The sequence below is a fragment of the Tupaia chinensis genome, unplaced genomic scaffold, assembly GCF_000334495.1.
Source record: "Tupaia chinensis unplaced genomic scaffold, TupChi_1.0 Scaffold000231_1, whole genome shotgun sequence".
NCBI classification, from domain to species: domain Eukaryota; kingdom Metazoa; phylum Chordata; class Mammalia; order Scandentia; family Tupaiidae; genus Tupaia; species Tupaia belangeri.
Window position 1 is genome coordinate 1595148 of NW_006159706.1, and position 12403 is coordinate 1607550.

General features: G+C 46.3%; 2 protein-coding genes across 3 annotated transcripts in view; one reads left to right on the forward strand and one right to left on the reverse strand.

Moving 5' to 3' along the window:
- ITGAL (integrin subunit alpha L) overlaps positions 1-9331 on the reverse strand; it is a 79173-nt gene extending 69842 nt beyond the window's left edge. Inside the window, exon 1 of the mRNA XM_006148161.3 lies at positions 9263-9331. The gene's annotated coding sequence lies outside the window, so the exon portion shown is untranslated. The remainder of the gene's footprint in view (positions 1-9262) is intronic.
- Positions 9332-9481: 150 nt separating this feature from the next.
- On the forward strand, positions 9482-11727 carry SEPHS2 (selenophosphate synthetase 2). 2 transcript variants are annotated; one of them, XM_027771723.1, is made up of 2 exons: positions 9482-9561; positions 9897-11727. In XM_027771723.1, the coding sequence occupies exon 2, from the start codon at positions 9902-9904 to the stop codon at positions 11270-11272; it is 1371 nt and encodes a 456-aa protein (XP_027627524.1). In that variant the 5' UTR covers positions 9482-9561; positions 9897-9901; the 3' UTR covers positions 11273-11727. The 2 variants fall into 2 exon arrangements, with proteins under 2 accessions (XP_027627524.1, XP_014443188.1); XM_014587702.2 differs by lacking the exon at positions 9482-9561 and adding an exon at positions 9683-9781.
- The last annotated feature ends 676 nt before the right edge of the window (positions 11728-12403 follow it).

The window sequence follows — 12403 nt, forward strand, 5'->3', positions numbered from 1 at the left end:
CGGCTCTGGGCCTGGGCCATGGCTATTTCTTGGCCTAGAACACTCCTCCCCAGCTTATCACATGACTCCCTCCCTCAGCTCCTTCAAGGCCACCCTCTCTTCTCTTTATCTCTGCAACTTCCCTTCCCTGAGCTGTCCTCCTGCCAGTACTCTGAGCTCGTTCTCTCCTTGTCTATCTGTAATGGCAAGAGTGAGTCACTAGGGTTTCTCACCTCAGCCCCAGATACGAAGCAGAAGATCTCTCCCATCTGGGATGGTGGGAGGTGGTGAGGGTGTGAGTGGTGTGGCTCCAAGTGTCACCTCTCAAGTCTCCTGAGGCAGAACCAGTTTCTCAAAGTCCCATGGGCCAGCTCAGGGGAGTGGGAGGTTGAGCACTGAGGCTATGCTGAATGAGAGTCAGGCCCAGGGCAGAGACCAGCGATGGGTACATTCGCCTGGGTGCTGGGCCAGGATGGTGGCGGCTCGGACTGGAGGGAAAGGCCCTTTAGAGGTCTGCACTTCTGGAGTTTGACTGCAGATTTAAATCTACAACAATGATGTAAGTGCCCTGTGTTACGTGCCCCACCCTGCCCCACATCTGTCTGACCTCATCCTACCACTCTAACCCTCCCTGCTTACTCTGCTCTCATCGGCTAGCCTCCTTGTTCCGAGGACACCTGGGTACACTCCCACCTCAGGGCCTTTGTCATCCTCTCTGCTGGAAACACCCTTCCCTGGGTACCAGCTTATTCCTCACTTCATCCGGGCCTGACTTCAGATCACTTTCGCAATGGCCACAATCACATAACACACATATTCCACGCTTCGACTCGTGCCCCTTCAAGCTTCACTTGTTCCCCTTCAGCCTCTCTCCCTAACTAGCCATGATCTCGTCCAGTGCCATCTGCTTCTGCTAGGAGGACAGGCATTTTCTCTCTTGTGTTTCCCTGGTATCTCCGGTGTCAAGCACAGTGGCTGACATACAGGTCTCTGTAAGTACCTGTGAGTGAACCCAGGGAGAGTGTCGAGAAGCTATATCATGTCAGTAGCTTTCAGACATTATTTTCTTGCTAGAAATAAATAGGACAATCCTATTTTTGCTTTAGAAAAAAAAAAAGCACTCAGCCTATGGCACACTGCTCCACATGTGGAGGGTGGCAGAGCGCCCCCTGGAGTTCAGCGTGAGGTAGGAAAATGTCTAAAATCCATACTATCCACTAAGGTTCAAGGAAGTGGGGTTTCAAGGTATTTTATTTAAGCTGTTTTGTTGTTGTTGTTGTTGTTGTTGTTGGGTTTTTTTGAGAGGTTTTTGCTATAGGGCGCATGTGTTCGCCAGAAAGACACTCCCACAGGGGGGATGGACATGCCGCAATCCCTTCTCCTCCATTCTCCTCTCAGGATCTTGGGCACGCATGCACATTCTCCTCTCGGGATCTTGGGCAGGTTCGCACATGTGCCCGGTGTGAGTTTAAGCCACCAGGTCCAGGATTTGAACCACGGTCGACTATATGGAAGTCCAGTGATATAGCCATTACGGCAACTGCTGGTCCCTGTATTTTGTGATCTTTAAAAAAATTTTCTTGGGACCAGCAGATGGTGTAAGGGTTATATTGCTGGACTCCCATGTAGTCATCCACAGTTGGAGTCCCAGACCTGGTGGCTTAAACTCACACCGGGCACATGTGCGAACCTGCCCAAGATCCCGAGAGGAGAATGTGCATGCGTGCCCAAGATCCTGAGAGGAGAATGGAGGAGAAGGGACTTGCGGTGTGGCCATCCCCCTGGGCGATGATTTCTCATTTTCTGTCTCCCAGTCTCTCCAGCAAGTACACACACCTTATCGCATCTAAAAAAAAAAAAAAAAAAAAAAAAAGCGGGACCATGGATGGTGTAATGATTACATCGCTGGACTCCCATATAGTTGACATGGTTCGAGTCCCAGACCCAGCGGTTTAAAACTGACACTGGGTACGTGTGTATGCATGCCCAAGATTCCAAGAAGAGAATGGAGAAGAAGGTACTGCGGCATGACCAACCCCCTGGTGGGTGATTTCTCGCTTTCTGCCTGTCTCTCCAGCAAGTGCTTGCACCTTATAGCAAAAAATCTCTCTCAAAAAAAATGTTCTTTCTTTCTACCAAGGGCTAGAGAGAGATAGAGACAGAAAGACAAGCACCCTAAAAGGGTCCTCAACCACAAGTCACCCCAGTCTCAGCCAGCCTCGGTTCACAGGCACATAAATCTCTTTTTTTTTTTTTGGAGAGGTTTTAGCTATAGGGCGTGGGTGCCCGCCCGACAGAGAGACAGAGAGACAGACAGAAAGCGCCCCCCAGGGGGATGGCCACGCCACAATCCCTTCTCCTCCTTTCTCCTCTCGGGATCTTGGGGACGCACACATATGCGCGGTGTGAGTTTTAAGCCACCGGGTCCGGGATGCGAACTGCGGTCGACTACGTGGGAGTTCAGCGACATAGCCATTACGCTAACTGTTGGTCCCAATGGGCACATAAATCTTCAAGGAGGTCTCTGTGAACCTGAAATATAGACCCCTCCGGTAGGGGCAGCCTTGCAGAGCTTTGTGGTATCTCTGTGGCACCGTCTGTGTGCCCCCGACCTCTGTATTTTGTGATTTCCTACAATTACAACAGAATGATTTTGTAATATGGAAAAGTGTAATTAAAAGTATACTGGGAGATGGGGACCAGCAGGTGGCATGGTGGTTGAAGCACTGAACACTCCCGCATGGCCGACCACAGTTCGAGTCCCAGACCTGGTGGCTTGCTTTCTCACTTTCCCTCTCTCTCTGGTCAAATTGAAATGAATGAATGAATAAATAAAATTAAACAAATAATTCTAAAAAAAAAAAAAAAAGTATACCGGGGGATGGGACCAGCAGGTGGCAGGTGATTAAGGCACTGGACACTCCCAGTTGGCTGACCACAGTTTGAGTCCCAGATCTGGTGGTTTGCTTTCTCAGTTTTCCTACTCTCTCTCTCTGTGTCTCTCTCTGGTCAAATTAAAAATAAATGAATGGAGGCCGGCAGGGGGCATGGTGGTTAAAGGCACTGGACTCCCACATGGCCGATAGCAGTTCAAGTACCAGATGTGGCGGCTTGCTTTCTCACTTTTCCTCTCCCTCTCTCTCTCACTCTGTCCCTCTCTGGTCAAATTAAAATAAATAAATAAATAAAGTTAAATTTTAAAAGAAATGAATGAATAAAATTAAATAATTCCTTTTTTTTCTTTTAGACAGGTTTTTGCTATAGGGCATGTGCGCTTGCCAGACAGACAGAGAGAGACTGAGAGACAGAAAGCAAGAAATCACTCCCCAGGGGGGATGGTCACGGCGCAATCCCTTCTCCTCCATTCTCCTCTTGGGATCTTGGGCATGCACGCACACGTGCCCGGTGTTTTAAACCACCTGGTCCAGGACGCGAACCACAGTTGACTACATGGGAGTCCAGCGACATAGCCATTATGCTAACTGCTGGTCCCAAAATTAAATAATTCTTTAAAAAATATATATACTGGGGGCACCAGCAGGCAGCACAGTGGTTGAGGCACTGAACTCCCACATCGTTGACCACAGTTCGAGTCCCAGGCCTGACGGCTTGCTTTCTCACTTTCCCTTTCTCTCTCTTTCTCTCTGGTCAAATTAAAGAAATAAATAACAATAACAACAATAACAACAACATATACTGGGAGGGACAGCAAATAGCATAGTGATTCCATTGCTGGCCTTCCACACGGCCGACTGCAGTTCAGTCACATACCTGGTGGCTTGAAACTCACACCCAGCGAGTATGCGAGTGTTGTGCCCAAGATCCTGGGAGGAGAATGGAGGCGAAGGGACTTCTGCGTGGCTATCCCCCCTAGGGATGAGTTCTCACGTTTCCTCTCACTGTGTATCTCTGTCTCTCCCTGCAAATTAAGGTGCTGGATTCCCACATGGATGACTGCAGAATTGAAAATCATGCCAGGGGGAAAAAAAAGGAAAAGAAAATCATGCCAGGTACATGTGGTGCATGTCTAAGATCCCAAGAGGAAAACGGAGAAGAGAAGATTGTGGCATGGCCATTCCCCCAGAGGGTGATTTCTCACTTTCACTCTCTCTGTCTCTCTCTAGGGAGCACATGTACCCTGTGGCAAAAAGAAAAAAATATATATATATCCCAAGAGGAGAACAGAGTAGGGATTGTGGCATGGTCATCCCCCAGGGGATGATTTCTAACTTTTCTTCTCCCTCGCTTTCCTCTTTCTCTCTCCCATAGTGCACACGCCTATAGCAAAAGAAAAAAATAAAAAATATTTATAGATCACCATATAAATTTTTTTTTTCAGCCAATGTTATTACCACGTGAAGTACTAGGGCAACTCGGGGGTACAAAACAGAGCAGTCGCTGTACCGCATGAAGAAAAAATGAGAACCTGTGCTAAACGCCGACAGGGAAAAGTCCAGAGAACTGAGTGTGCATAATCAGTGGCACCTGACCTAGTCACTTTTTAACTCGGGTAAGGGGGTTCAAAAGAAAAGCTTTCCTTTTCTCTTAGTGATATGAGGCTCCTCCTTCACATGGACAATGCGCGGAACACTTCGCAAACCACTTCTCACGGCTGAGGTTTTCACGTGGTCCTTCCATCAGACCATAAGATTATGACCCTTATTTTCACAGAGTGGAAACTAAGGTATAGGAAGGTTACGTAACTTTTTCAAGGTCAGAGAGCTCATTGATAGTGATGCTAAAGTCAGGCAAAATTCAAAGGTCTTTGCTTCCCTTTTTTTTTTTTTTTTAAAGAGAGATTTTTGCTATAGGGCACATGAGCTTGCCAGAGAAACAGAGAGAGACAGAGTGATAAAAACCAAGAAATCATCCCCCGGGGGGAATGGCCACACCGCAATCTCCTCCATTCTCCCCCTTGGGATTTTGGGCATGCATGTACACATGCCCAGGGTGAGATTTAAGCTGTCAGGTTTGGGACTTAAACCACGGTCAGCCGACTACATGGGAATCCAGTGACATAACCATTAGGCCATTTGCTGGTCCCTTAGTTATTTATTTATTTTTAAAGAATTACTTTATTTTTCATTATGTTCATTTCAATTTGACCAGAGTGAGACATACAGAGAGAGGGATTGAAAGTGAGAAAGCAAGCCGCCAGGTCCAGGACTCGAACCACAGTCAGTCATGTGGGAGTCCAGAGCCCCTAACCACCATGCCACATGCCAGCCACATTATTTTTTTACTGAATCTTTTTAAAATTTATTTTTATTCTAAAACACAGCATATTTCACATTTTTCTCTTTTTCCTTTCTTGTTTTTAATTTGCTATAGAGCATGAGTACTCACCAGAGCCAGAGAGAGAAAGTGAGAAGGCACCCCCCCTCCCCAGGGGCATGGCTGTACCACAATCCCTTCTCCTCCATTTTCCTCTCAGGATTTGGGGCACACATGCGCACATACCTAACTTTTTTTTTTTTTAATGTTAAAGAGTTTATTTGAGCATGGTGAAGCAGAAGCACCTCCATCTTTTTTTTTTTTTTTGGAGAGGTTTTCGCTACAGGGCACGTGTGCTCGCCAGAAAGAGAGAGAGACAGACACTGAGAAATCACCACCCACAGGGGATGACCATGCTGCAATCCCAGCGTGAGTTTAAGCCACCGGGTCCAGGGCTCGAACCACGGTCGACTACATGGGAGTCCAGCGACATAGCCATTATGCTAACTGATGGTCTCCCTAACATGTTTTTTCAAATTGCCAGACCAGGACTCAAACTGAGCAGCTGGCCATGCGATTAGCTACCTCAACAACAACCACCTCACCTGGCTAGCCTCACATTTTTCTTTCCTTTTTTTTCATCTTTTTTCTTTTTTAGTTTGCTGTAGGGTACATGCACTCACTGGAGAGAGATAGAGAGAAAATGAAAACAAGAGGGAAAGTGAGAAAGCAGTCCTAGGAGTGATGGCCATGCTGCAATCCCTTCTCCCTCATTCTCCTCTAGGGACTCAGATACACATGCCCACATACTCAGCTTGTTTTTCAAGCCACTGGTCCAGGACTCTAAATGCATAGTCAGTTGTGTAGGATCCAGCCACCTTAACCTCTGTGCCGTCTGCAGGCCCCAATTTCCTTTTCTTATATGTTGCAACACAGCTTACTTACAGAATGCATATGGGGGGGACTGGCAAATGGCATGGTGGTTAAAGGCGCTGGACTCCCACATGGCCGACCACGGTTCAGGTCTCGGACCTGGTGGCTTGCTTTCTCATTTCCTATCTCTGTCTCTCTCTCTGTCTCTCTCTGATCAAACTGGAAAATAATAATGATAATAATAATGAATAAAGTAAAATTAAGTAATTTTTAAAAAAACTTAAAAAAAAAAAAACCGCATATGGGGAAGTATGCCCAGTTTAAAGAGCACCCATGTACCCACCACCAGCCCAAGAAACAGAATTTAAGGTAGCCCGGAAGCTCAGTATTTACCCAACTCCAGAAAGAATCCATAAGTGGTCATTTAATTTTTTTTCTTTCTTCCTTTCTTTTTTTCTTTCTTTCTTTCTTTTGGAGAGGTTTTTGCTATAGGGCATGTGTGCTCGCCAGAAAGAGACAGAGAGAAAGCGAGAAATCATCCCCCAGGGGGGATGGCCATGCCTCTCCTCTTGGGATCTTGGGCACGCATGCACATGTGCCTGGTGTGAGTTTAAGCCACCAGGTCTGGGACATGAACCATGGTCGACTATATGGGAGTCCAGCGACACAGCCATTACATCATCTGCTAGTCCCTTTTTATTTTTTAAAGACAAAAAAATTTTGCCGTAGGTTTCAGCGTGCACTCACCAGAGAGGAGAGAGAAACAGCAAGAGGGAAAACGAGAAATCACCCCCCCGCCTTGGGGCCTGGACACACCACAATCCCCTCTCCTCCATTTCCCTCCTGGGATTCTGAGCTCACATGTGCATGTGTCTGGTGGGAGCCTCAAGCTGCCTGGTCAACCATGTGGGAGTCCAGCAGTTCAACCACCACACCACCTGTTGGCCCCAGCAGTCACTTAATTTTTAAGAATGAATACATTCAAATATTTCAAAAATATGTTTAAGTTCCAAATGGTATAAAAACAAAATGATAATACAATGAAAGAAGATCCTATCCCCAACCACCTCATTTCCCAATATTACCAGTTTCTGGTGGTTACGCTTCCAGAAATATGCTATTGTATATGGTTCCTCCTTTTTCCAGAAATACTAGCACTCTCTACCCACTGTTCCGAAGCTTACTTGTTTCTGTTTACAAATATCGCATTCAGGATACTCTACTGGTCTCAGAAGCAGAGTGCCATTTACATCCCAGCTCCACTCTAAGCTGGCTGTGACCTGGAACAGGTCATTTAATCTCTCTGTGCCTCCTATTCCTGATCCTGTAAAATGAGGGGAAGAACCCTAACTCATACAGTTTTTATAAAAGTTAAAATAGTTCATTTATGCAAAGACTTTAAAACTGTGCCTGTTGGGGCTGGCAGGTGGTATGGTAGGTAGTTAAGGGTGCTGGATTCCCACATGACCAACTGTGGTTTGAGTCTCGGTCCTGGTGGCTTACTTTCTGCCTTTCTCTCTCTCTCCCTTTTCCTCTCTCTCTCTTGCTCACTCTGTTCCTCTCTGGCCAAATTAAAAATAAATAAATAAAATAATTTTTTGGAAGAGGTTTTTGCTATAGGGCATGTGTGCTCGCCAGAAAGACAGAGACAGACAGGGAGACAGAAAGCCAGAAATCACTCCCCAGGGGGGATGGCCACACCGTAATCCCTTCTCCTCCCGGGATCTTGGGCACACATGCATGTGCGTCTCGCGTGAGTTCAAGCCACCAGGTCTGGGACTCGAACTGTGGTCAACTACATGGGAGTCCAACAATATAGCCATTAAGCCAACTGCTGGCCCCAATAAAATAATTCTTTAAAAAAAAATAAACTACCTATTAAGGGGCCAGTAGGTGGCATGGTGGACTCCCACATGGACGACCGCAGTTTGAGTCCCAGACCTGGTGACTTGTTTTCACATTTTCCCCGTCTCTCTCTTTTTCTCTCTCTTTCACTCTGTCCTTCTCTGGTCAAATTAAAATAAATTAATTAATTAAGTTCAATAAAATAATTCTTTAAAAAAACTGTGCCTATCAGAACTGTAATTATTATTATTATTTTTTTTTTTGGAGAGGTTTTCGCTATAGGGTGCGTGCACTTGCCAGACAGACAGAGAGAGACATAGAGACAGAAAGCAAGAAATCACCCCCCAGGGGGATGGTCATGCCGCAATCCCTTCTCCGCCATTCTCCTCTCGGGATCTTGGGTACGCACACACATGCGCCTGGCGTGAGTTTTAAGCCACCGGGTCTGGGGCACGAACCACAGTCGACTACATGGGAGTCCAGCGACATAGCCATTACACTAACGGCTGGTTCCCCAGAACTGTAATTATTAACAATATATTACTTACATAAATGTTTTCTCATTCTTTTTTTAGTTACATAGTAGTCCACTATAATAGTAGCATAATTTATTTTAATCATAATTAACATTTGATACATTTAAATTTCAATAAAATCTGATAAACATTAACATTGTGTCCAGTATATTGATATTACAGACAACATAGCAATAAATAAGGTATCCTTTCTCACAGTGGTGAGTACATCTGTGGGATAAACTTCTAGAACTGGACCTGCTGGATCAAAAGCATTAAGTGCTGTTACAATTTTAACAGACATTGGCAAACTGTTCTTTGTGTATATATGTCACAGATTCTCATATATATTTAGACATAAAATTTTTAGAATAGAATAGGCAAATTACTCTGCTACACAAAAGAATCAACTGAGGCTGGGGGTGAAAGTGACCTACCCAAGCATCTCGTGCATAAATGGCATCAGAACCCATGCAGACATTTTGGACTTTTAATTTCTTTAAAGTCCATGTTAGTATTTCTTTCTTTTTTTTTTTTTTTTTAAGGTCGGAGGGCACCTGCACTCTCCAGAGAGACTAGAGAAAGAGAGGGAGAAGGAGAAAGGAACCCAGATGTGGGGGGGGAGGGCAAGATGGGTCACACAGCAGTCCCTTTTTTTACTCCATTTTTGTATCCCATCTGGTTTAGCACACCCACGCACAGGTGCCCTGAGTTTTCCAAGCCTGGGGGTGGGATCTGAACTAGTCAGGAGGCCATATTGGATCTGGTTCCCTTAACCATCATGCCGTGGCTGGCCCAGCATTTCATTATATTGAGATTGCAGTTTGCTTACTTACTGTAGTAATTTACGTTCTAATTTCTCACTCTTTCTGATTTTTCCCCTTGGGTTATTTTCCTTCCCTGGATTGTTCACGTACGCTGCCAAGGAGCCCTTGCACCGTTCTGACCGTCAGGAGGCGTGCCGCGTGCCCGACCTTCCCTCTTCGGGGAGAATTCCCGACTTGGAAAAGCGACTCCAGGGGAGCAAAGTTCCGCCAGCACTTCCAAGAGAACATTGAAATTAGAACGGGAGCTAAGTCTAACGACCTGGCTCTGCAAGAGCAAATGAATAAATAAAATAAACAAAACTACAAAGGTAATGAACTAAAACACGTGACGCTTTGCAGTCGCACTCGGAACAGTTTTGCAATCCGGAGGTTAATTTGTAACACCTTGGAGCGTGAAGCAAGCCCGCCTCCCGGTAGCAGAGTCGTCATTGGATGGTGCGGCTGTCAATCGGGGGCGTATAAATATAGGAAGCCGCCGGCTCCTCCCTCAGGAAGGCCGGGAACGGCGTGCTGCGCGGGTCTCGCGGCGTGAGTTGTACACGGGCTTCTCCGCGGGTAATATTTTGACTTTACCTCACTTTAACTTGAGTAGTAAATTAAAAGATCCTCTCCTTTTGTCTCCTCCCCCTTCCCTGTCGGGCAGGCGCGATGGCGGAAGCTGTGGCGACCGGAGCTAGCGGAGAGGCGGTGGCGGCGATGGCGGCGGCGGCAGAAATGTCCTCGGAAATGTCCTCAGGCCGGGCAGGCTGGTCTCAGGGCCAAGGCTTCCCTAACTACCTGCTCTTCAAGCCCCAGGCTTTGGGCCTCAAACACAGCTGGTGGCTGACGGGCTTCTCTGGTATGAAGGGCTGAGGCTGCAAAGTCCCCCAGGAGACGCTGCTCAAACTCCTGGCGGGACTGACACGGCCTGAGGGGCGGCCCCCGCTGGGCCGGGGCCTAGTGGGAGGCCAGGAAGAGGCGGCACAAGAAGCCGGCCTCCCAACTGGGGCGGGCCCCAGCCCAACCTTTCCAGCCCTGGGCATTGGAATGGACTCCTGTGTCATCCCCCTGAGGCACGGGGGCCTGTCACTGGTGCAAACCACGGACTTCTTCTACCCCTTGGTGGAAGATCCCTACATGATGGGGCGCATAGCTTGTGCCAACGTGCTTAGTGACCTCCATGCCATGGGCATTACTGAATGTGACAATATGTTAATGTTGCTCAGTGTCAGCCAGAGTATGAGCGAGGAAGAACGAGAAAAGGTAACACCACTCATGATCAAAGGCTTTCGGGATGCTGCTGAAGAAGGAGGGACTGCAGTGACTGGTGGACAGACAGTGGTCAACCCTTGGATCATCATTGGTGGAGTTGCCACTGTGGTATGTCAGCCAAATGAATTCATAATGCCTGACAGTGCAGTTGTTGGGGACGTCCTTGTGTTAACCAAACCTTTAGGAACCCAAGTCGCTGTCAATGCCCACCAATGGTTGGATAATCCTGAAAGATGGAATAAGGTAAAGATGGTGGTCTCCAGAGAAGAAGTTGAATTGGCCTATCAGGAAGCCATGTTCAATATGGCTACCCTAAATAGAACTGCCGCTGGATTGATGCACACATTTAATGCCCATGCAGCCACTGATATAACAGGCTTTGGCATCCTAGGACACTCTCAGAACCTGGCAAAACAACAAAGAAATGAGGTGTCCTTTGTTATTCATAATCTGCCCATCATTGCCAAGATGGCTGCCATCAGCAAGGCTAGTGGAAGGTTTGGACTTCTTCAAGGAACCTCAGCTGAAACCTCAGGGGGGCTACTGATTTGTCTGCCAAGAGAACAAGCAGCTCGCTTTTGTTCTGAAATCAAATCTTCCAAGTATGGAGAAGGTCACCAAGCGTGGATCGTGGGCATTGTGGAAAAGGGAAACCGGACAGCCCGGATCATTGACAAGCCTCGGGTTATTGAGGTCCTACCTCGTGGGGCCACTGCTGCCACTCTTGCTCCTGACCATTCTAATGCTTCCTCTGAAACTAACGCATGAGATAGAAAAGCAGGAATACTTTGGACCTTTGAGTCCCTGTACACTGTCGTGGGCAATTATCAAGAGGTGATTTTTAAGAAGTTTCCAAAGAAGGCTGCCTGCATAGTGGTTCCAGCTGACCTTCCTAAAATGATTGACTCAGTCCATCAAAAGCTGCCTCTATGTACATTCCAAGGCCAGAAGTAACGTTTGAACTTTGAGGGGATGTGTGTTCATCTCTTGGGTAGAAAAGGAATGGAGAAATCTGTTTCCTCTTTCCAAAGAAAGATGAGGGATTATTCTTTGCACTGGGTTGATTCTTATCTGCACAGGGAGTGAAATTATTTATTAAAATGACATACAAAAACAAATCGAAAAAAAAATTAGAAGGAAATTAGTTTGGACCAATATTGTTGATAAATCTAAATTGTTAAGGGAGGTCTTACAGTGCAATGTCAAATTCTTATTAGTTTTCTGAAGTACTGGCTCTTTCCTGCTCTGGACAAGAATTGAGCAGCTTTTATTTCTGTGTGTCTGTATTTAAATTTCTTGTATAGCACTCCCTTGAGAAATTCTCTGTTAATGACGTCTCTCCCTCTAAACCTCATTAAGGACTGGGAGAGGCAGAGCAAGCCCCAGAGCCCAGGTCTTGATGGTCTTTAAGATGTTAAATCTTGTGCTGAAGATTCCTGGTGATTTAATTAATGAGTAATTTCTAGATAAATAAAAGGGACTTTGCTGAAAAACTCTGGCTAATGTTTGATTCCTTAGAAATCTGATTCTTTACAGTTGTCTGGATGTGATTTAAAACCAAAAAAATGAAACATGCCACTCCAACATACTGTATAGGAGTTAAATAAGAGGCCATTTAACACTTGGGAAAAGGTTGGGCTGAAAGGCAGCTGGGAAGCACTAGCAGTTTCAAATTGAGTTTCTTGCTCTGAGCTGTCCTAAGGCAAGCCAGGGCTTTTCAGAGGGAACTAAGGGGCTGCACCTGGTCTGAAGGTGTATTTTCCCCTTAACTCCCGAGAATCATCAATCTAAACATCCAGCTGGGTGGATGAGGGATCTTTATTCTATGGCCCATAGGATTATCCTAATGGCCACAGCAGTAACAGGAGGGATGGTGGTCCCTGAGATGTCATAAATCTT